The sequence below is a fragment of the Triturus cristatus genome, chromosome 8 (assembly GCF_964204655.1).
Source record: "Triturus cristatus chromosome 8, aTriCri1.1, whole genome shotgun sequence".
NCBI lineage: Eukaryota > Metazoa > Chordata > Amphibia > Caudata > Salamandridae > Triturus > Triturus cristatus.
This window is the reverse complement of record NC_140591.1, coordinates 366,095,189-366,120,513: the sequence shown is the minus strand read 5'-3', so window position 1 is coordinate 366,120,513 and position 25,325 is coordinate 366,095,189. Positions and strand designations below refer to the sequence as shown.

Genomic DNA, 25,325 nt, shown 5'->3' with positions numbered 1-25,325 from the left:
ATGCGACACACTAGGATTCACTATTCATAACTTGTATGTATTCTCACATTACGAATTGTGATTTCCTAATTGAGATTCGGTCAGAATTGCAATTAGGATACAACAATTCCTACTTTTTGTACACATAGGCCTAAATCAGGCCCACAATATTCACATGAAAGCTTAACAGCAACAGTTAGATCCATTGGTTTATGCAGAAGGCTTGTTCTAGCTTGTGATATGAACAGGCATTAGATCGTGGTAGGTCCATGTAATTTCTACCATATGCTATTACAACAAGGCTGGTGTGTATATCTGTGGTCCTAAAGGCTGTTTCATTGTAGAATGAACAAAAGTAGTTTAATATATTTCAATGAAACATAATTATAGATTCCAGGGAAATACAAGCACAGATAGCTTAAATCATCCAGCATTAATAGCTTTCCAAATTAAAAAAATACATTCTTTGTGGAAAGTATTTCATAGTGTTAATTAATTCCACCTCTGTTCTCTGAACCTCAATGAGTATTTAGAAATCTAACCCATCATTATAATCTACAGCATATCCCAGAATAAGCTCTGCTGCACCTGTATCTTGAACAATGACTATTCAGAATGTCCCCAGTCTCAGGGCTGCTTGATTCATGCTGACAGGGTCGCATTTTGCCAGTTGTGGGCTTTCTTTTCTACTGTTATGAGAAGAGTGAGTGTAATTGGTTCAGTAGAAGCATGCCAGGATTAATCCTCTCTGACTGATTCAGGCTATTAACTGATTGGTAATGACTGGAAATTTAGGGCCAGATGTACTAATATTTAATTTGCAAAAAGTGGTCCTTAATTGTGCACCAAAGTTTTGCGAATTAAATCAAACTTAGGGGCCCATTAGGATGGCGGGCGTACTTCAGTCTCCCTGCCACCCTAGCGGTGCTGGGACCGGCCACCAGTGGTGCGGTGGTCCCACACTGGCAATTGGGATGCCACCGCCACCGTGGCAGTGGCATCCCGCATATATTACATTGTGGCGGGCGGTGCTGTAAGCAGCACCCGCCACAATGCAATATATGCATGTTGGGCATTGGCACCTTTTGCATGCCAATGTTGGGGGGTACCATGGGCACCACCCAAGTGCAGCCCTCCACCCCCCACCCACTTGGGGGACCACAACGGGCCCCTAAAGAGAACTCCGCATGCCTTTCCATGGCTGAATCTCCGCCATGGAAAGGCATATTTCCGCACACATCATAATATGGATGGCGGTGCCTGAAAGGCACCGCCACCATATTTTGGGCCTTTTCCGCCCAGTAGGCAATCGTGACAATTGCCTACCGGTGGAAAAGCGGCAGGCAGTCTTTCCGTCCGCCGCGGTACCCCCCGCCATGCTAATGTGGCGGGCGGTAAAAGGCCGTCTGGCGGGGTGTTTTGTTCGGGCGGATGGTGGTGATCCACCCGCAATGCTAATAGGCCCCTTTGTGTACAGTTCTATGTACTAATAAGTTGGTTTGCAAAACCATAGTTCGGGTGGGTTGCAATTTGACCTACCTCACCAATATCCATGAGGTAAGTTGCAAATTGCCATCCCAGGCTGTGTGGCCTGCTGGAGACCACCATGTCTGTGATTGCTTTTAAATAAAGTCTTTTTTGTTTTTTTAAATGGAGACAGTTTTACTTACAGGAAACACGTCTGCATTTAAGAAAAAGAGGTGCTTTTAAAAAAAGTATGTTTGAAAATTGATGGTGGTCATGTGGACCACTCCCCACTCCTAAACAAAGTTTTTGCTGTTCACAAACCTTCCCATTTATGAATGTGTTACCACCTCTTTTGAGGAGTGGGTAATGTATCACTAGTTTGTTCTCGATAATCGCATTGGGAATACAAATTTGGAAGGGACACTCTAAACATAAACATTCCAAATTGCAATTTGTAATGCATTTCTAAACCCATTTTGAAATTGTCAGTTACCAAATCGCAAATGGGTTTAGTACATATGTACAAGCCATTTAGCTGTTGCAAACCCTGTGATTTGGCAGGCTCAGGTCTTGCGACGGCTAAATAGCTTTATACATCTGGCTCTTAGTGTTCTGCAAACGTAGAGCAAGGTCCCTGCTCTACTGAATTTTGTTAAAATTATTGCATGGCCTTATTTTCGAAGTCTTTTCCTAAATCAGTTCTATAGATTACTTAAGAGGTATGCACAATTTGTGTTATTTGCTTTTGTGTAATTCAGTGAAAATATGACAAAATTATCTCTAATTATGAAAAATGCAAATTCATCATTTCATGCAATATTATAGCATGAAATGTGTCCTCTGATTACTTTTTACAGTGTGGATGCATTTAAACAAAAGCACCTCGAATAACATCCTCTTAAGTTCTATTGGTAGCGTTCATTCAATGTAAATCTTTACCACAAATTAACCAGTCATCATAAATGTTTACGTCAAATGGAGTGCACTAATGTGAAGCGGCGTAATGCTGTAATTTTAGAAAAGTTGCATAAGAAGCGCAACGTGAAATTCATGAAAATACGTGAATTACGCTGGCATAATTGAAACTTCGCCCATGTCTAATTACAATGGCATTTTATGAAGCTTTAATTAGGAGAATTTTATATCATTTGTAAATTGATTTATAACAATCATCTGCTACCAATGGAACCAGCCACAATGTTTAACCATCACTTACAAGGGTATGGCCGCTCCCCTATGTTCATTATACAAGTGCTCTTGCCTCTTAATAAAACTGAAATCCTCAACCTTTGCTTCCTTTGGTATCCTCAATTTCTTCATTTGCTTTTGACTCTCCCAATCTTTTTCTTTGCATTGTTTTGAAATTTGTTATGGTTCCTTAAAAATGTCCCAGTCTATGAGCATTGGTAAGAAAGTAACCTTTACTAAACAAAGTGATTCAATTCATGTCTTCATATTAATGTTGAATTACTGACTAAAGGCACTTTTATTTTTTGCAATTTACGAATGTGGGTGAGATACCACCCAGTCATGCATCTTTGCCTTAATAGGAAGTGTTTGGCATAATGTAATCATATGACACATTCAGGAAAATCACTGGAATCTGAATAGAGTTGTGAGACCTACACAAGTTGTTTGCACAGTGTCCGCTCAGGATGTCCGGGCGTGTATGTAAACTTAAGATAGCACTAAAAAACAAAACAAAAACAAAAATTCCGTAGTTGCCACTAAAGAATGTGCAGAAAATGTATGTGAACCCGCCTGGTCACCGAATGCTGCAGTAAGTGAAGGAACCTGGCCTGACCCAACATATGATTAGGCATACTGTGCGTCCATCCCTTGAGAGGGAGGGAGAGAGTCACTTCTTTGTGAGTCAGACTAAAGCCAGGCTTGAGTAAGTTGCTGCTAGCCAGTCCTGCTGAAGAGATAACTGAGGGGCATATTATCAAGCCTGATAATATGCTCTATGGAATTCCAATTGAAGCCCATGTTAAATGTCAAGGACGTCTAACATGGGCTTCAATTGGAATTCCATAGAGCATATTATCAAGCCCATTATCGCCGTTTTAGCGGACGTTTTCTGCCTCTAAAGCGGCGATAATTTTATCGCCTGGCTTGATAATATGCCCCTGAGTGAGTTGGAGTTAGCTCAAGTGGCATTTAATTTGATCATCATATGAGCTACTTTTCATCTGTGTGCTGGTTGGTTGCACCTCCTCGTTAAAACTTAGGTTGCTGTGTATGTCTGTTACCTTGTGAGCTCCCTAGCTTTTTGGCCTTCGAGAGATTAGTATTTCTGTTTGCCCAATTGTTAGTGGTTTCCTAGCCCAAAGGTTGGGTGTGGCGAAGGTGGTCACCTGACCCGCAAACAACTGCAAGACCTCAGCTCCTCAAGTGACCAATGAGGCAAAACATACACTTGCTGGAGCCTCTCTGTGGAGAGAAGTTCACTTTACCCATCATGTGACTGTGGTGTCCACTGAGGGGGTAGCCAACCCTTGTGGAAAGGTTATTTTATTGCTTGGTCCTTAAGGAAGAGAATTTAGCAATTGATTGCCTCGTAAGGGTGTGCACGAAGAGTTCTTTATATTTGTATTACTCCCCAAGTATAATGATTTCACACTGCATAGAACACTGTCTATGATATTCTGTCCTGTTCCATGTGGATGTATTCTGTCATATTGCAGGTGGGTTCCTTTGCTCATCCAACTGGGAAGTTATCAAATTACAACCAATTGTATTCCTTTTCTACTCTCTCTGAACAATCATCCCTATGTGGTAGAAGCATATGCAACAATACCCACAAAGAGGGCCTTGCCACTCAGGGTGGGATCATTGTCCCTGCTCCTATTATCAGATGAATGTGATATCACTACAACAAGGACACATGGAAGAAAGAGTATAAGCCACACAAACTCCTGCGTCTCAGAACCACTACACGCAACATCATCCTGTGTCAGGAAGCCGAATGCCTGGCTGTCCCAGGGGTAGTGATTTCATATGGTACAGTAAGACAGCAGCTAGAGGGCACCACTACTAGGATGAGTAGTTCGACCCAAGGAGACTCTTTTAAACGCAAAAATGCTTTTTCTCATTTTCAGTTTTAACATTAGTGGCATAAGCTAAGATAAGGTTTCTACACCTGGCAAAGGGCCTGTGAGGGGCTGCTGGGAATGTTTGAGGGGTAAACAGCGTTTACCACGCATGCTAGACAACGCATGCTGTTACAAGGTGGTTGTTACAATGACCGCGTTGTTACATCGCATACCTTTACAACGCAATTTGGAACAACGACTAGCGTTAGGGGGCAGAAGGTGCTGGATTTAAAATCCAGCACCTTCCCTACTGTTGCACAGACTGGAGTTGGAATAGTAAATTATACTATTCCAACATCCAGCACCCCCTACAGCAAGTTGTTGTTCCGAAATGCGTTGTAAAGGAATGCGATGTAACAACGCGGTCGTTGTAACAACCGTGTTGTAATGGCATGTGTTGTGAATTCATGTGGACTAACGTGCCATATTCGTTTGAGGACAACCAAGGGTTTTAAGGGCTGTTGATAGGTGTTGTGGCTGTTTGACAGAAACTTGTGGGCCGCCATGGGTGAGATGACAGTCTCTGAAGACTATCTGTAGGTGATCAAGAGCCTTTTTGGGACTATAAAACTCTTTGAGGGCTGATTAAGGGTGTCTAAGGACTAGACATCTAAAGGCTGGTTGTGGGTCTCTGAGAAAGTATGTGCATTTTCGAAGACATGTTGGAGGTGTCTTGGGGACAACTGAATGCCTTTAAGCAAGCTGGTGGAGTATAAGGACCAGATGAGGGTAACTGAGGGCAGATGTATGGTCTCTGAGGGTATGCTTGTGTTCTCTGCAGGCCTGTCGGAGATACGCAGGAGGGCACCGAGTCTCTGAGGGTAATCCAGAGTTGTTTAGGAAATATGGAGAAAGTATTTGTATTTAATAGATCTGTCCAATCTGCAATGTCTTTATTGATTCCTAAGTTGAGTTGTTGAACTTGTGGGGTTACTCGTGTCCCTCATCAACATATTTTCCAGGCTGGTTTAGCCCAGTGCATGGTTTGAGTTGCTGGCCATTATTCATCTAATATCCCTTGAATCGCAGCACCTATGTTAATATTAGAATGGACGTGTTTGGACCCGGCCATATATCTTCATCATTGAAGACCCTGATCTATTTTCTAAAAATCTACAGCTCTTTTCTTTAAATGATTCAGATATCACTATGTTGGCTTTTCATATGGTCTTCAAGGAGCACTGTGAGTCCAGTCTAGATCAGCCCAGTGGTTCCATCTTATGCACAATGTATTAAAATGCAAAATTGAATACACTGAAAATCCCTCTGTACATTAAACATGAGGAGGCCAGAGAAGGAGAGATAAACGCAGGGAGTTTTATTAGGTAAAGCGGATCCGATATACAAAACAAACAGTCCTTTCATCCGCTCCTTTTACTTCAGGGCGTGATAGGATTTTGCATCTCAGGTCTTTCCGTCTCTCTTCCTTAGCGTCAGGTAGGCGATGTCAGTCAGTCAAAGGCTCAAAACAAAAAAAGAGAATGCTTTTAGGACGGATCCTCTTCTCTTACTGGTCTTTTAATGGGGAGGGGGTGAGGGATATGCACCCGTACCGTCACCACGTGTTCCCGAGAATAAAAGAAAGAACCCAGGAGTATCCTCCCTCTCCCCCGAGTCTAGCATTTCTACTAAACCAGCCCCGTACCCTTGCACATACCGCAGGCAGCAACGCACCTCCTGATACGTGGCTGGCGTCTTCGCGGTACCGGAATGGGTCCAGCTCCCTCTCTTGTGGTTCGTCGGGTTTCTGCGGGGCGCTCTGTGGGTCTCTTTCGCATCTGTGTCTCCGGTCCTTTGGAGATTCCTCGGAGTCTGCTACGTCTGCCTCCGTAGGTACGCGGAACGAGTGGGGTGGCGCCGCCAAGTAAACGGTGGGTTCCCGTTCGCCGCCTTCTTCCTCTTCACTGAGGCGTCTCCTCGGCACAGCAGCGCGCTCTTCGATTTCCTCCATAGACTCAAATACTGCCGCGATTGGGTAGACCTCCCTGGAGAAAGCATGTGACGAGGTCACATGGGGCGTGATGTCATCCGGAGTATGGTCAAACTTAAAGGGACCGGCGGGTTCTACTTCTCGTGTTCCTCTCGCAGACTGAAAATGCAAAACAGGAGGTAGATAAGGGGGAAGATGTCCATCGTCCTCTTCAGGTGTCTGACTGTGTAAAGACATTTCCTGACAGATTCCCCCCCTAGACAGTTCACGTTTGGGGAACTGAGGAATACGGGACAAGAAGTCGGCATTAGCGTTGCAGCTGCCGTTCCGGTGCCTGACTTCGAATGAGAAGGGTTGGAGGGCAAGGAACCAGCGAAGCACCCTGGCATTTTTGCCTTTGTTGCAAGCTAACCATTGGAATGGGGCATGATCAGTGTAGAGTAGGAACGGGGCTCCTTCCAAATAATAGTGCAGTTTCTCGACTGCCCACTTCACTATAGCGTAGTTTCTTTCTTGGGGGAAGAGCTTTCGGCTGATGAAGGCTATAGGGCGCTCACTTCCATCAGACGTTTCTTGGGATAATACGGCCCCCAACCCCATTTCCGAGGCATCGGTTTGAAGAATGAAGGGACGTGTGAAGTCCGGGGAGATTAAAACAGGGCTGAATGTTATAGCTGTTTTTAGATCCTTAAAGGCTTGAAGGGCAGATGTGGAGGGGGTGAGGAGTTCGCTTTCTTTTATTCCCTTTTGTAGGAGGTCGGTTAAGGAAGAGGCAATTTGTGAGTACTGGGGGATGAATCTGCGGCAATAACTGAGTAAGCCTAAGAAGGCTCTGACACCTTTTTTGGTCGTGGGGAAGGGCGTATTAGTGATGGCTCTGATTTTTTCTTGTTGGGGCTCAATCAGACCATCCCCTAGGAGGTAACCAAGATAGCGGACCTTCTGATATGCTATTTTGGATTTTTTTGCATTGATATGTAGCCCTGCGTCTTGTAGGGCACCAAACACGGCCTCACAATGTAGGAGGTGTGATTCCCAGCTGGGGCTATATATGATAATATCGTCCAGGTATGCGGACGAATAACTCTGGTGGGGCTTCAAGACTATATCCATTAGCCGTTGAAAAGTAGCGGGTGCACCATGTAGCCCAAAAGGAAGGACTGTGAACTCGTATAGACCAGAAGGAGTGGAAAACGCAGTTTTGTGTTGGTCTTGGGGAGCGAGTGGTACCTGCCAGTACCCTTTAGTCAAATCTAATGTTGTTATGTATTTGGCCTCCCCAACTGCTGAATCAGTTCATCCACTCTTGGCAGGGGGTATGAGTCAAACTGGGTGATGGAGTTGACAGCTCTGAAGTCTATACAGAAGCGCACAGATCCATCCGGTTTGGGTACAAGAACGACGGGTGATGACCAATCACTCTTTGATGGACGTATAATACCGGCAGTGAGCATGTTCTGTATCTCTGTTTCAATAGTGGCTTGTCGAACCGCAGGGATACGGTATGGATGTTGTCTGATGATTTTCCCGGGTACAGAGGGTATGGTATGATGGAAAACATTGGTCCGACCTGGGACATTAGAGAAGATGGAAGAACAGGTAGATAATAGAGACTGTAGCGTCCCGATTTGGTTTGTCTGAAGGTCTTTGTTAATGTCAAGATACTGAGTGGTAGACGGACTTGTTGGTGATCTCTCTGTTAGGAATACCTTTTTCGTAGGGGGCTGTCCTAGCCACTTTTTCAATAAATGTATGTGGAATATCTGGGTCTTGTTTTTGGACAGACGTAAACGATAGGTGGTCAATCCGATTTATTCTATAATTTCATATGGGCCTTTCCACTCTGTGTTTGGGGACAAGAGCTGGCAGGAGGACTAAGACCCAGTCATGTACCTGAAGATGGCGCCACTTTTTGCCGTTATCATAGAACACTTGTTGTCGTCTTTGTGCCTTTTCAAGGTTGGTATGTGCAAACTCCCTTAACTTGGACAACCGTGATCTCAATCCCTTGGAGTAATCAAGGAGTGCTTGGGTTTCCTCAGGTGTTTCTTTTTCCCAAGCTTCTCTGGTCATCTCCAGGAGAGTACGCGGTTGACGGCAATAAAGGAGTTCAAATGGAGAACAACCAAGGCTACTTTGTTTCTGACAACGAATGACAAACAATGCTAAGGGTAAAAGAGCATCCCAATCAGGTCTCTCAGCCGTCACCATTCTTTTTAATGTGAGCTTGATGATACCATTATAACGCTCGCACAACCCATCCATTTGTGGATGATATACCGAGGTCCGGATTTGCGCAATATCTAAGCTCTTACATATTTGCGCCATTAATTTAGAAACATAGGGGGTGCCTTGGTCTGTGAGGATTTCATGCGGAAACCCCACCCGGGAGAATAACTCGATCAACTTCTCACATATTGAAGCGGTATTGGGGGTCCTCAGGGGAAAAGCTTTGGGTTAACGGGTAGCATAATCGATAATGACAAGGGCGTACTGGTTGCCTTTTCGGGAGCGGGGTAAGGGACCTATAAGGTCCATTCCCACACGACTGAATGGTTTGCCTATGATGGGTAGGGGTTGTAAGGGAACAGCCGGTGGGTGGTAAGGATTTCTTTTTGACACACTTCACATTCCTGGCAGTATTTAGAGATGTGTGCATATATGCCAGGCCAATAGAAGTGTTTAAGGATGGACTCACTAGTTTTCTGAGATCCTGCGTGACCGGCTACCAGATGGCTATGCGCAAAAAACATAACCTGTTCCCTAAAACTCGTGGGTACAAGCAGTTGTTTGTTGGCATTTGGGGCAGCTATTCTATAGAGGAGATCATTTTCTATAAGGAAGCCAGAGTAAGAGGTAATCTGTGGGGAGGCTTGTTGCCATGCTAGCTGGAGGGTAGAGTCGTTCTTCTGGGCGTATCTAAAACTCCGGTCGTCTTGCCATGGTGCCTGACTAAGGAGTAGAGTTGGCTTTCCTGTGGTTCTTTTAATTTTTGAGTGTAGTAGTTCCATGAACTAGGGATGGTCGGTACCTAAAATCAACTTCTCGGGTAAGCTGGGGAGAACTCCTACAATGGCATGTAGAACCCTATTGTCTGGTAATCACAGTTTCACTTGTGCTGCTGGATATGTTTTAACATCCCCGTGAACGCATTTGATGGGTATAAGTCGATGGAGAATGATGTCAGTGGGTCTAATGAGATGGTCCTGAATGACGGACTGTCGGCAACCTGAATCAAGGAGCGCCTTCACACAAACCCCATCCAAAACTAGACTTACATAGTACCCTGTGCCGAAATCTTCAGTGTACAGGACATGTCGAGGTAGGTAGTTTATGTCCATAGGCTCTTCGGTGGGTTTTTTCGAGGGACATGAGCGGGCTATATGCCCCCAGGTATCACATTCAAAACACTGGGGACCCATTCCAGTTAGAGCCTCTGGTTTAGGGAGGCGAGTTTTATTGGGGTCTGGTATCGCTTTGGGTGGTTTCTTCTCCTGTCTCCCTGTCCCCAGTCTCTGTTTGTTCTCTGTCTCCCAGACCGTGTTTCGTGGTTTTGCCCGAGAGTAGGTGGTTGCCATTTCTATGGTTTGTTCAAGGGTGAGACCTGTATGCTGTTTTAACCACCTCTGGGTGGCATATGGCAAAGCCTCTAAAAACTGCTCATGATAAATCATAGCTATGATTTCCTCTTTAGTATGGTCTTGCGGTCTTAACCATTTGTCGGCGGCGGACTTTAACTTGTGGAATAGGGTTTTTGGTGTGTCCCCGGGTTTCCCTCTTTCTTTTCTGAAACGTGTTCTGTAGGCTTCGGCATCTAGTCCCAAATGATCAAGTATAACCTTCTTGATCTCCGTATATGAAGAAGTACCCATCGGATTGGCTGCTTGATAGGCCTCTTGGGCCTCTCCGGTCAATAATGGGGCTAGAAAAACTGCCATTTAGCCGCTGGCCAGCCGGATGCTCGAGCTGCACGCTCAAAATTAGGAAGGAAGGAGTCAGGGTCCTCTCCTTCATGATATTTCTGCAGGGGTACCGTAGGATAGGCAGGAGTGGTTCCCTGTCTCATGGGTACTGTTTTAGCAAGGTCCTCCTGTCTGTCTGACATCTTAAAGAGGCTCCCTAACTGTTGGTCTATGGATGTGCTGAACAATTCCCTGTCGGCCTGAGCCGATGACATATGTCTCCCCAGTGCCCATTCTAAATTCTCTTGACCTGCAATGAGTCGTTGTACTAGGTTCTCCATCATTTATAGTCTAATGGAACATCCCACTTCTGACACCACGTGTACATTAAACTTTGTGGGTCTCTTTCGCATCGGTGTCTCCGGTCCTTTGGAGATTTCTTGCAGTCTGCTACGTCTGCCTCCGTAGGTCCCCGGAACGAGTGGGGTAGCACCGCCAAGTAAACGGTGGGTTCCCGTTCGCCGCCTTCTTCCTCTTCCCTGAGGCGTCTCCTCGGCACAGCAGCGCGCTCTTCAATTTCCTCCGTAGACTCAAATACTGCCGCGATTGGGTAGACCTCCCTGGAGAAAGCATGTGATGAGGTCACATGGGGCGTGATGTCATCTGGAGTATGGTCAAACTTAAAGGGACCGGCGGGTTCTACTTCTCGTGCTCCTCTCGCGGACTGACAATACAAAACAGGAGAGAGATAAGGGGGAAGATGTCCATCATCCTCTTCAGGTGTCTGACTGTGTAAAGACACTTCCTGACACCCTTTTTGTCTCTACAGTTGTAGGAGGAATACAAAACAGGTCAATATTTGAGTGGTGTTTCAATCTGTAGTTTGCTATCAATGACGTTGGAGGGTCTTTAAACTGTTCTCGAATACAAAGACTTCCAGATGACAAATTGAGTGCACCATCTTGTGCTACTATATATTGACAAACACAATCCCATGTTAAACTATACTCACACTAATCTAGGTTTAGGGTTATTATTGCAATTATTATTTGAGTTACAGCTAGTGTTATGACTGGAGTTATGGTTAAAGTTTGGGTAAGAGTTGTGTTAAACACAAATGCTACAACCTTTTGTTGACTGCAAAGTCCACGCTACATGTATATTTCTGCCACCTATTATGTGAACAATAAATGCCTACACATTCATGGGATTACATTCACAAGTAAACTGTAATTGAAGATGGTTTAGATACGTTGATCTACATCTGACGACAGTCTCAGTGTTGAAATTTCAATGGTGCCTGTTCTGCTGATGATCCAACACAGTGCTGTTTTTTCTTCTAGCCCCCACACGAATTTCCAACAATTAGACTAAACATTTCTACCGCTCTGTCTGCCACATTGTGAAGAATTATCTACTTGGTTGATTGAACATTCGGGCTTTGTTGGACTAGGGACTAAGTTACTAACTTTGGCAATAGAACACCTGGAGCCCTTATTACATTGAGTGCTCAGGGGGCATAATATGGGTGCACACCTAAATTAATTAAATGGGCAGCTAGTGAGAGTACGGTTCGATTCCAGCATGCTAAGAGGTCCAACAATGACACCGCACTAGAAACAGCAAAGGCGTGGGAGGCATTGGTGGTGTCGCTGCAGATGCCGGACACAGAGTCCAATGGAGGGTCGGGGTTGGAGATGCCGATGGATACACCCCGAATGAGTGGATCATAGTGGGCTCCTAACAGTTCCAAGTGGCGCTGATTTAGAACTAGGAACATGTCCGGTCGGACCGCTTAGTCCAGAGGGAGAAGAGTTGCATTAATCATAATTATTATATAGTGTGGTTTGCTTTATTAGTATGTTATAGGAGGACACACCAGTGGCAAGGGTTAGGAAGGGATGGGGCGAGAGACTGGCTTATATTTACATTGACACATTATTTGGTCGGATTACTGAAACATGTGCAGAGGGTCTGCAGGAAGCAAACCTTGAGCTGAACATTGGACGCTCCATTGAGAACGGAAAGAGGAGACGGGTATGAGTGGGCGGAATGGAGAGCCCATTGAGTGTATATACAAAATGGCTAGATGATAAACAGAATGATGATGTAATACTTTGTATTGAATCATACTACTGTAATGCACATTGCCAGATGTTTACAGTTGGGAGAAAAATCAATAAAAACATATTACAAAAAAAAATGGTTGCACACCTAATTTCTGCGCCCCTGGAGCACTTTAATATTACAGAAGGGGCTGCAGTTGCTTCTGTAAACTTGATAACAGTTGTGCTACATTTGGCCTCAATATATAGATATAGGTGCAGATGAGCTATCAGGGTGCACACTGAATGTGTCAGATAAAGAAGTAGTGCACAGTCATTGCACCTCACCAGGGTGCTTTTTAAAAGGGGATAAAGTGCGTGCCATGAAACCCCCAGACATCCACCTGCAGGCGGGTGAATTTCAGCTGGTGAATTTCGGGTGTAAATCATTAAAACGTATGTATGGAATTGTATTTTGGAAGGGATGCCCTAAACATGCCCCTTTCAAATTGCTATTCAATATCCAATTCTAAACCCATTTCAGGAGTCGGTAAATTTTGCAGATTCCTAAAAAGGATTTATCACATAGTAAATACATTTTTAGCCATTGCAAACCCTCTATTTAGCAAGTGAGAGCGTTTCCAACCACTTAAAATGTTCGATATATCAAGCCCAAGATTTTGGGTAGGGTCTTTTAGGGACTGCTTTGCTGCTGAATGGTTTAATATTTAAATTGCATAGTACTTTTAGCTGAAACCTCTTAGAAAATAAAAGTTTACAAAAATGAGGGGAACTATTATCTCCTTTTCGACAGGACCATGTGCCTTCTAGCACTTGACCAATGGATGTACCCGAGCAGCCGATCTAATTATCCATCTATCCGTCCGTCCATCCGTCTGTCCGCCTCATCCTCTCTCCCTCTCTTTCACTGTCTCTACCTTTAACTCAGTCTCTCTCTACCCAGTGTCATCATAAGGATTTTTGGGCCCCATTTCTGAAAGTTTAAGTATAATTCAATTGTTTTGCTATCATGCATGAATTAGCCAAATATGAGCAATAGAAGTTAAAGTTATTTAGAACAGAGGGCACCAAAATATATCTTGACCAGGACCCCAAATTTCCTAAGGATGACACTGTTCACAGGGATGACAATCAGTATGGCAGGACCTATACTGTAAAGAAGGCCACATTATGGAATGTATTCCTTCAGGCAATAGAAGCCACTGATGATGGTCTGGCCTTTAGGCATTCTTCCAAACTTCAGCTGGTATCTGCTAAATACCTGGGGCAGAGCACAGGCCCCTCCAGGCCCTGCTGTGAGGTGGGGGGGGCACCCTATACAGGCCCCCAACCCTTCAGTGTGCCCCATTCAGCACAATGTCTATGAATATCTGAGAGATAAGGAAGCCCGCGGGCCCCTCTTCACATTTCAAAGGGGCGCCCCGTCTTTTTGAGGCACGCCACTGCCTATTACAGAAGAAACTCTGCTGTTGCATTATTCGTAATGTTGTGTCAGTGCCAAGAGTTATTAAACATAACATAACATACAATACCATACCATAACATAACATAACAAAACAAAACAAAACATACCATCACATCACATAACATAGCATCTTCATGCACACAAAGTAACGTCCTTTTCCCTTGAGCGAGGAGTGAGGGATAACATGTTACTTAAGATCACTTGGGGGTGCCAGTGGTTAAGGGGTAAAAAAGGAGGGCTTTCTTTGCAGTGTGGTTCAGCTGTCTGGGCCCACAGGTGCATTGTTACTTCAAAGCTGCCTTGCCTTTGGGACTTTCAATTTCATCAGTGTTATAGCTCTAGGCGAAGGGAATCAACGAGCAGGGGGCAGTCCATTTCGATTTACCGGATGGTCTGGTATTCAGAAAATATTATACGAGCCATTGGTAGGCTGAGTGCTCGGCGATGACGTAAGGGTCACCATGGAGATCTCATTCCCACAGAGAGAAGAATAGATTGCAAGCAGTTCTGCTTCTGAAGTGGTACATGTGAGGGGCCTATTATTGCCTTTGTCTAAGAGTCTGCCTTACATCAGCAGCGGCGCCAGTGGCTGGCAGGAAAGGAAGTACATATTTGTCAATTACGTGTTGTCGGCATTTGGGGAGGAGAAATGTGTACAGGGACAATTAAGTGGGCACGGAATTGTAGTCATGCAAGACAAGAGCGAGTTTGTGTTTTCTTTGAAGGTGTGAAATTTAAACAGTGCATGGGGCTTCAGAAGCAAATTATATAAACTGCTCCTAGTTAGGTCTGGCTTGACTGCGCAAAAGTTGTTTACTTTGTGTAATCAACCTAAAAAAGAGCTTTGGAGAGTACGACAGAGAGTAGCTTTGGCTCTACCACAGTCAGTGGCAGTGGCGGCTGGTAGAATTAGAAAGTGGTGAGTTAGTGGCAGTGGCGAGTTAGTGGCAGTGGCAGCTGGTAGAATTAGAAAGTGGTGAGGCGTAAGAGCAATGTTTAGATTTTTGCACACGAGGGAAGCAAGTGAGCCTGACGTTTGTGAGGAGAATCGGTCTCCCTCTGAGAAAAGTTTTTTAAAATAGTGAATTTTGGTGCAATTTCCAGCACTAGTTCTATGATAAATGGTTTCGCCCCCCACTACTTATGAGAAAGGGAAACTACATATCTTATCACTTGTACATCTTTTTCGTAAAAAGTAGGACAGGCAAACGGGTGCACTTTTGATGTTGGGCCTGTTGACAGTAGTATGTGAAGATGACCTTCACGACTGGTTATCTCTAGGTTCGATAGGGAGTAGTAGTACTATGGACATTCTTGGAAGTTTTTTTGAGAGACTGGTAATTTGGTGGGCAGGTTCAGTCACGGGCGGGCAGTCTAATGGAAGCTTTGAATTAACTGTCAGACTCCCTATGAGTATTAATAATAAGAAAATGACAGTCAAAAGCAGGAAGAGTATTCACAATTCTATTTGCTGTTACAACCTGCACTAAAGTTTAAACATGTGCCTTGCCAAGTTTTGATTGTGTAAATTATGCGCAATAGTGACTGTGTTATGTGATACTGAAAACACCAACTGTTAGTCACAAATCGAACCGAGCGCTTGGGAACTATCAAATCGCTCAACACTTCCAGACATTGACAAACATAAAGATAGAAGGTAGCTTACAGAGATCTGGCCAACAATGCCCATTATTGGATCTAAAAAACTAATTACCGGCCAGAAACCAAACACAATATTCATAAACATGTGTCCATTGCTTCCTAATATATCTCATGGCACAAAATGCAGGCAACACCAGTGTTATGAACTGCCTTTGTATCCAGCACTTCTGGTGGTTGCCACTCTGCAGGACTTAAAAGTGGGCTGGGTAATTAAAAACAGACATTTAAATGAATCGTGGTCGGGCCCTATAGTCATGTGCTTAAATTAACAGGCAAACAACACTAATCAATTTTTGAACAAATAACGAAAAAAACATTAAGGACATCCATGTCAGTGATTTAATTCCTGTTTATTATTTATGTTTTACTTAATCTGCATTCACTAAGGACCAGGTGTACGACCCACCAATTTGGGACTCGCAAATTTGGACGCACAGCAGTGTCTGAGATTCCCAATGGGTTTCAAATTGCGTGCCTCATGCATATTAATGAGGCTGTCACAATTTGTGACCCCATTGGGAATGGCTAGCACTCCCAGAGATAGTGGCCTGCTGGGGTCAGCAGACCACCATGTCTGGTACTGCTTTTAAACTAAGCTGTTTTTTTAAAATGCAGCCTGTTTCTTCTAAAGGAAAACGGGATGCATGTAAAAAATAAAAAAACTTTTCAGTTTCATATTTTAAGGGCAGGCAGTGGTCCCTGGGACCACTTCCAGCCCTTAAAAAATATTTTGAGAGCCACTCACTAAGGGGAAGGGGTCCCCTGGGGACGCCCTCCCATTTGCGTGTGGTTTACCACCCTTATGAGAAGGGTGGTAAACTGCGACTGTTTTGCGACCGCAATTGCGGTTGCAAAACAGTCATACATAGCTTCAGGAGTCGCTATTAGGAAGGGTTGCCCTTTGAACGCCCCTTCCTAATAGCGAGTCGTTAATCCTATTTTGCGAGTTGCAAATTGATTTGCGGCTCACAAAATATGATTAGTACATGGGCCACATATTTTTTGCGGTCGCAAATGGGTCTAAAACCCATTTGCTCCCGTAAAAAACGTTAGTAGAGCTGGCCCTAAGAGTGTTAGCCATTTCCAAGATGCTGTGTTTTTGTGCTTTGTTCGTGAGGCAAAATACTCTTGTTTAGTGCATACTTTGGACCGTGTCACCTCCATGTTTTTATAATGGGCCATGATAGAGAGTTCAGGCTGCAGGCAGTGCATGTTTCTCACAATGTCTGTCAGTGGCTCAAAAAAGGTGTTGTCGGTGAAGACTACGTGGTCATCCCATCCTTGTGGTCTCAGAACAGAGCAGTGGTCATGCTAGCAGGCAGCATTCTAAATTCTGCCAGACAGAGAAGAATCACATCTGATGTTTCTGAAAAGCAGTCATTTACCCAGCCTAATTAGGCAACTTGTAAAACATGCGTCGGTGATAAATGACTACATTTCAGAAACCGACTGACATTCTATGTGTACAAATAAAGTTGCCTAATTTAATTAGGCAACTTGATTTCTAGACACAGAAGTAAGCGCTGAATAAATCACCTACACAGAAAGCAATAAAGTACAAAATGAAGGAAAATGGAGAGAGAAATGGAGGGAAAGAGGTAGTAATGAAGGGGTGAACTGAGGCATGAATGATTTTAAATGAGCAGAGAAAGGGAGAAAGAAAACAAGAGGAAAGGTAAAGAGATGGGATGTTAAGTTACCCAGTAGTCTGGTCCTGAAATGTCTTCAGCTCTGTCTGGTTGGTGTCGACAGAGGTTAGGTTTCTTTTCCAGAACGAAGCTTCTTGTGACCTGTTCTGGCATCACAAGCCTCTTGCAAAAGGCTGTAAACCCTCCCTTTCCAAACTCATCACTGTGTGACACTTGGGGAAGGGAGGGGGTGTACAAGGCAGCGTCAAATGACGGACAAGCAGCCCAGGGAGTACAGGGCTGATACTGTACATGGGCGGGGGAGCTTCAAAATGTGGTGCCCAGTAATTGAGTCATTACTGGTTCCAAAAGTATTGCAAACCCAGGCGGGCAGCATGTCAGCCTGTAGGCTGCTCAAATACACATTTTAATGTTCCAAAGCCATGACATAAGTAGCACAATCTGCCTAGCTGCCTGACGTCTGTGAAAGCGAGGCACCTCTACACAGCATGCATTTATGATAATAAAAATTGGATGGTAATTGCATTTTGCAATTACCATCCATAACGCTGTGAACTTAGAAGGGCACAGCCCCTCAGCCCATTAATAGTGGTTAGTGGACAAGAGTGCATGTTTTGATTGGGCAGAAGTTGTGTTCTTTCGCAGATAAATGTTCACCCTCCAAAATCTGTAATCAGTTTTTTATCAAGTTGCACAAGTAAGACCTCTTTAAGGCATTATCTTTATTTCATTACAAGTCTAAATGCGTGTGACCGAAAAATATGCCTGAATGCAATGTTTATGAAGGAGTGGGTTTAGAAAGACTCCAGAATAACTGCAAATGCCAACAAAACTCAAACCTCGTGCACTCTGTCATTGAAATCCCTCAATGCTTCTACATATTGAAGGTAATTTGTATTCAAAATAACCAGGCCCTGGCCTCCCAGACATGTGATGGTGTGAGATTTCAACTTCAAGAAACATGGGGGCATATCAGCAACAGATGGCGATAAATATCACAAAGCACACTTAGCGCTTTTATATTTATCGCCTTCTATCGCTGGAATTTATCGCCCAGTTATCGCGTTATTAATAACGCGTTACTCCAGGGCGATAATATTCCAGCGATATCCAGGGAAATGGGCCAACATCGCTGGAAAACCAGCGGTGTTGCACTCAAAACGGCAATAGCCTTGGTGATACGACCCTGTAGTCGTATCACCATAATCCACCCCCAACGTTATGGATACATTAGTCTGGATTTTACCAGATGCCCAAATCCAGCGATAATGGCCAGCTAGCATGGCCGGGCCATTGTTGTAAATATCGCAAAGCTGCCTTCACGATATTTATCCATGGAGCTTTTTTGAGGCACGCCTATTTTGCATCTCATTAGCGATGCAAAGTTAGGCGTGCTGGGAACGGGCGTTAAGTATGCAAAACACGCGCTAGCGTGTCCTTGCTGATGAAGCGATAAAGTTATCGCCGCTTTTCGCCCAAAAACGGACGCTAAAGCGGCGATAAGTTTATCGCCAGCCCTTGTTAATATGGCCCTTAGTTTTCATTGCCTTTTAATGACTCAAAAAGTTAAGGCTCTGGTTCTGATAATGGTATGCTTTCTGTCACAGGTGCAGTGCCTTCAGGACTTCTTTGGGGATGAAGACATCTTTCTTGCCTGTGGCCCGGAGAAATTCCGTTACCAGGATGATTTTTTGCTGGATGAAAGTGGTAAGCAATGTCAATTCCATCTTGGTACATCGGAGGTGAAATGAGGCAGAAGGATATCAAAAGGGTAGATGGATTGGGATTAGGTGAGGCTGAAGAATATTTGGAAACCAATTCCCATTTGCAGATGGGCTACCACCTACTTCAAATCGATGGGAAAATGCAAATGTTTGCGAGTGCATTTTGGGTGCAAAACATTCTTACATACCACTGTGATTCAATATTAGGAAGGAATTTCTTAAACACGTACCTCCCTAATACCGAATCTGTATGGATTTGCAATTCCAAACTGTGATTCAGTAACGTTACCAAATTGCAATTGGGAATGATACATACCAAAATGCATTTTTCGGCTCTCAAACGGGCCGATTCTACAAATCGGGCCGTTTTCGACCCTGCAAATGCTTGATACATCTAGCCCTTAATCGGGAAGACTTCCAATTTATGCATCAGGGACTAGCCAGTTCACCCCAGTTGGGGCAAAATATTGGCCTATGCTACAGATATTAGACTTGTGACTGACTCCTAGCATGAACCTTTGTCTTGGACTTGTTGTCAAATGCTTCCAACAAACAGTTCAGATGTATTCACTTTGTCCAACACAACAGCATTCTTACATTTAGTCATTGATCCCCCTATTTTACACGCATTCATGTTTTTTGTAGTGTCATCTGACTTACTACCTTACACCCTAATGTCTGAATGTTATGTAATATAATTGAAAAATGGCTGTGTTAACTGCTGCTGTTATTTGTTATTAGTATGCTGTCCATGTCCTTTGCATTTTTCAGTGAAACTGCTAAAGGAAAAATATATTCAATGAACGCACAAGAGCAACAAAACAACATATCAACCAACACTATCAACAATGACATGATGTGAGGCTAAAGCCACACAATTATAGATTCCCACTTCCCTCTGGGGCATGCAGGCAAACTAAATAGGGGATGGATACACTTGAAAAACACCACACATACTCTGTGTGTGAATAGGTGACATGGAATTCGAGAAGAGACACCACTTTGTGATAAGAAATGGGATACAGCTGTATTGAATTATTGGTTGATGCATGGTTTAAAGCTCCATCTTTCAAAAGGCAGTGGATTTTATTTTGATACTTGAGGGAGGTGGCCATTGTGGTGATTCGTGTATGGGCAGCAGTAGGAAATCTCACAGCTAATGGCTACGAACACATATCAATAGGCAGCAACAGAGATAGAGTGAGAAGGACAGTGTTTGTGACTATCAAGCATATGTACATTTATTCTCTCACCCATTGAGGTGTAACAGGGATCGTTTTTTTGGTCCTGAGGAAGAAAGCCAAGGAGATGGCTTCTGAAACATGTCGACCTTGTAGGAGGTGACTCATTATAGTACACCATCTACACCTCCCCACTTTTACTATTCCCAGCCAAGGAAGACAATAAAGTATTTTCGTTCCACTAGCCAGAACATTTTTAAACATCTCACATTTTCTTTTCACGATCCCACGCACTACACATACTCACCAATCACTGAATAAAGTGCACCTGCGTCTACGTAAGTCGTAGCACGCCCCGTCCCGTAGAGGGGCAGGAAGACCCCAATGATGAAGCATGACACTGAATCAGGTTTCAGTGTGTGAGGGGTATTTTACAATTTTTTGAAACATTGCCCTTCCCACAAATTGAGAGAAGGAGCTCTGATCCTTTTGCACCATTTTTCACGTATGACTAAACACTTCAAAGAAAAATAAAAATAGCAGGACACCCATGGGTGCATAATTATTCACATAATACATGGTAGACTCCCTCCTTTGATTTTTTGATCATTCTTTTTGTTTAAAGGTATGGCCCTAAGTGTTTCCTGAATGTTAATGCCTCTGTATTTTTGCACCATGGTAGCACATATACTGTTCCCATTTGCGCGTGAGCATGCCACATGCAAATGCTTAATGTGTGGGTGTTTGTGACTGAGTAAGGAACCAGCTTTGGTGGCTTTTCAGTGTTGTTTTTCTCCAGTTATTTCCTCATTATCTGAACTCTGCAGAGTCTTTTGTTAGAAACACCAGGGCAGACATATCAACAGTTTCAGGGGTAAAGCATCCAAGATTGTCAGTATGGGTTCTAGATCTCGCGACTTGCAAAAAGGAAGTATTTAGATGGCACAAGCATTCTGGACTCCGAAAAGTACTCACAAACATACCCAATGAAATAATCCCACAAATGTGGATTAGATATGATAATGAGTCATGATATCTAGTATATCAAATTCGATGTGGGTCCTCTTTTAAGAAACAATATCTCAGCATATTAATGCCAAACACTGCAATTTAATGGTTGCGATCCAGCAAATATGTTCATGTTCACATGTTCACATGAGATGAACTCACATTCTACAAAGGTATCTTTATGAAGCTTACACTGGTCCCTGATCAGGTACCCCGTAGATATTCATGTGCCCTGAAGACGGGTCTGCCTTGAGAGACTCATCAGCTAGACAATTTAATGAGTTACCCACCCCTTCCAGCAGGTAAAAATACAAAAGTTGTAAAGTCCTTCACTATGCATTTACGCGCTCTTTACAACATGATTTAAACAAAGTAAAGATGACATACATAAAAAGGTATGGATTCATATAGCCATCTTATTCCTTGAAATAGTTGTGCGCGCTTTATGAATATGAATGATGCAAATCACGGTACAGCGCATGATACCTGTCACCAATGCAATTTGAAGTGTCCATCAAATGAGTTAGGAGCTCAGATCAAAATGTAATACATCTTTCTGCCAAGTCTTGTTTACTTTTATGTGCTTTAATTCATAATAACCTTTTTGTTATTGCTAAAATATAGATTTGTGTACTAGGCTGCAGGTGCAGTGTCTTCGGTGATTCAATACCAATTGCATGTACATTTTTAACAACCATGTACTACCAGGTAAGGACGAATTACCGAACAGCAAAATATTGTCCTGAGGTTCTGTGAAAGGAAGGTGCAAACCACAGCCTCCATGTTCACATGTGATCTTCAGCTCAGGCAGAGGCTATGACAGCTCTCACATCCCCCTCCATCCATGCGCCTCAACCGCGCTCTGCAGAGCCCATCCTGAATAGGTAGAAGGAAGTTGCTTCGACATGATTGTCCTTTGCATCTTTGCTGAGACTGCCCACCACAGTCAGTGAGTTTCATTGGGAATGCTGCCTTCTATGAAGTGAACACATAGCCACTGAGTGCCTGATTCACAACTGTTTTCGCACATCTATTTTCAAATTGTGTGTACAAAAGTATAATGTATGGGCCACATGCATCAAACTTTGTAATTACGATTCCTAAATTGCGATTTTCATGAAATCGCAATTTAGGAGCCGCAATTGATAATGCATATAGGAATCGCAAAGAAATTGCGATTCCTACACATTCCTTAATTGCGATTTGCAAATTGCAAATCGCAATTGGGGAATTGCTTCCAATTCGTTCCTATGGGCATAGAGGCCTAGAGGCCCATAGGAATGAATGGGAATTGCATGCGTACCACGTAGGTACTCGCAAATTGCACATGCAATTTTAAGGGTGCATGGGTGCCAAAAGGACACCCTGATGCACCCCTGAAATTACCATGTTACCACTTGTTGCACACACACATGCCCCAAAGGCATGTGTGTGTGCAACATGGAACTTTGAAAAATGCGCAACAGTGCATTTTTCAAAGTTCTGGCAAATTACCATCAACTTTGAATTGATGGTAATTTGCATTTCTTAATTGTGAAATCGCAAAATGCTTTGGGTTAATGCATTGCATTTAGGGAATTGCACTTTGCGATTCCCTAAATGCAATCGCAATTTAAGTCATCACATATTTAGCGATTACTTAAATTGCGATTTTTGCATCCCAAATCCAAAAATACCGGTCGCAAAGGGGCAGAATCTGAGAATCTGCCCCTTTGTGGCCGGTATTTTGAATGATGCATGTGGCCCTTTGAGCTTAATTTAGTGGTCTTGATTCTTGACTCCTGGTATGCAGGATCTGTAGATATTAACGCCTTTAGATGGAAAATTCACCTGAATAGCAGAGTTTACACAATATTATAGCTAAGAGTAGAGGCAGGAATCTAGATATTGCCTGTGAAAGGAGGGGTTTCGTCAGTGTGAGGGCAGGAAACACCCACAGATTTGTAACTTGCAAATACTCAGATAACTTGCCCAATGTGTCCGCCCCACTTGCTGCATGCAGAGACTTTTTTCCAAAGGAGATTTGAAATAATTGATCAAATGAGGGAAAATGCACACCAAACAACTCAAAGGAAAGAATAAAGTGAAATGTGACAGTGCGCATCTCTTGTAAGCTTAAGTCATATTTACAAGCCATCACCGCAACCGGAGCATCACATTTTTTGACGCTTCAATGGTGCAGCGCCATATTCCTATTTACAAGGTGGCGCTAAGCCACTTTGCGTGACTTAACGCCGCTTTGCAAACATGCCCCTTTCCGTGGCAGTCCTCTGTGGCAAGGGAGCGTGCAATCGTTTTGCTGTGGGAGTTCCAACGCAACACCCATTGCTTTTTGGCGCTGCCCTAGATTTACAAGGCTTCGGCAGCGCTAAAAATGAACATCATGGAATACCAGCTTTAGAATGGCGACATGAGGAGAAATTATTAATTTCTTCTTGCATTCTGCAGCACACATAGAAGGTGCAAATCACCATTATCGATTGTTTATGTGCCGGAAGGTGTCTCTTCCTGCACGTAAACAATCGTCCCTGCAGCACAGGCAGCCTTGCAACATGGCAGCAGGGTGCCTGCGCTGGAGATAGGTCGCTTTTTTTGCACCAGGGCTAAGGAAAACAAAGGGGTGCGCCTGCGTTTTCAAAATGTTGGAGCACGGTGCTGCCACATGTGGCGCTGCTCTGCGATCTGACATTTTATTATAAATATGACCCTTATGGGCTTATTTACATGCCTCTTGTGCCACCGGTACGTCATTTTTTCCCATATTAAAACTGACGCACAGCGGCGCAAGGGGCCTGTAAATATGCCCCTTAGTGCTGCATGTTGTTTACATGGGGTGTACAGAAGTAGAATTATTCATGGAAATCTAAAACTGAGTAGATTGGCATGACTGCTCCTGGGGATTTTGTGAATGTATAAAGGTTAGAAGCCTCTTCAGTCATAGAAATAACTCAACGATTAATGAATTTGTGGGGCATATTTACAACAGACAGCGATGATTATCGCTGACCTTGAATACCACATTTTTTTCTATCGCTGGAATATTTCGCAAGGCTAGCGTTGTATTAACAACGCTTAGCGCCATGGCGATGTATATTCCAGCGATAGCGCCCTTTTCCATTGAACATCGCTGGTTTTCCAGTGATGTTCCATGTAAAACAGCAATATGTGTGATGATACGACCCTGTGGTCGTATCAAATGAATCCACCTTCCATGTTAGGTATGCCTTAGTCAGGAATTAAACAGACGTTAAATTCCTGCGTTAAGGCATTCTTAGCGCGATTAAAATAATCGCTTCCCCGCATTGTAAATATCGCGAAGCTGCCTTCGCGATATTTACCCATGTTGTTTCCACAGACACGCCTAATTTTCATCTCATTAGCGATGCGAAGTTAGGAGTGCTGGAAACGGGAGCAAAAATCAGCAAAACACCCGATAGCGTGTCTTTGCTGATAAGGCGATAAAATTATCGCCGCTTTTCGGCCGAAACTGGACGCAAATACAGCGATAATTTTTTATCGCCGCATTGTTAATATGCTCCTTGTGACTTTAATGAACAGGTTATTGAATCGGCCTTGCAGACTCAACTGAGACAAAGGGTTTGTTTCAAATAGCTCTGGATGAAAGAAACAATACAAATCTGTGAATAAGAAAGACATAAGATGTGTGAACATGTCACCAGCTATGTACTGTACAATATGTACCATTTGAATATCTACCATATGTTTGGGGCACCTGCTAAGAAGCTGAGAAATAACAAGTTGAAGTGAATTCCATCTCTTCAGACAGCTCCTATTTCTGTATTTGTAACCAAACCTCAGTACTCACAGAGCTTAGCCTGCCACTAATTTACATATTCAAATACATCGAATCCGAATCCTGTTACGATACAGGAAGAGGTGGAAAAACAACATCTAACAGGAGCGATTTTGGAGGAAAATAACTTTAAAATCAGTGACAAGACACTTTCTCGCGGGAGCATAGGAAGTAGTTCTGCATGAGAATTGTTTTACTTCCTCTTACACGGCTCCAGAACGCCCCACAAACTAATAATAAAAGTGCAAAGAGGGCACTTTTTTTTTGTTTATTAAACTTATGTGAATATGACCCAAAAATTTCCATTTTATTTCCAGTTGAGATCTTTAGGCTAATTCACAAAGGCATGTAAGAGTATGTCAAAGGGTACTACAGGAGTAATT

The 25,325-nt window shown here is 43.5% G+C and overlaps 1 protein-coding gene across 3 annotated transcripts in view; it reads left to right on the top strand.

The window, feature by feature from the left end:
* The window catches only part of DCLK1 (doublecortin like kinase 1), a 1,175,807-nt gene that overhangs the window by 523,034 nt on the left and 627,448 nt on the right, over nt 1-25,325 (top strand). For all 3 annotated transcript variants that reach the window (XM_085621707.1, XM_085621706.1, XM_085621708.1), the window contains exon 4: nt 18,823-18,922. In XM_085621707.1, coding sequence (XP_085477833.1) covers nt 18,823-18,922 — 100 coding nt within the window. The remainder of the gene's footprint in view (nt 1-18,822; nt 18,923-25,325) is intronic.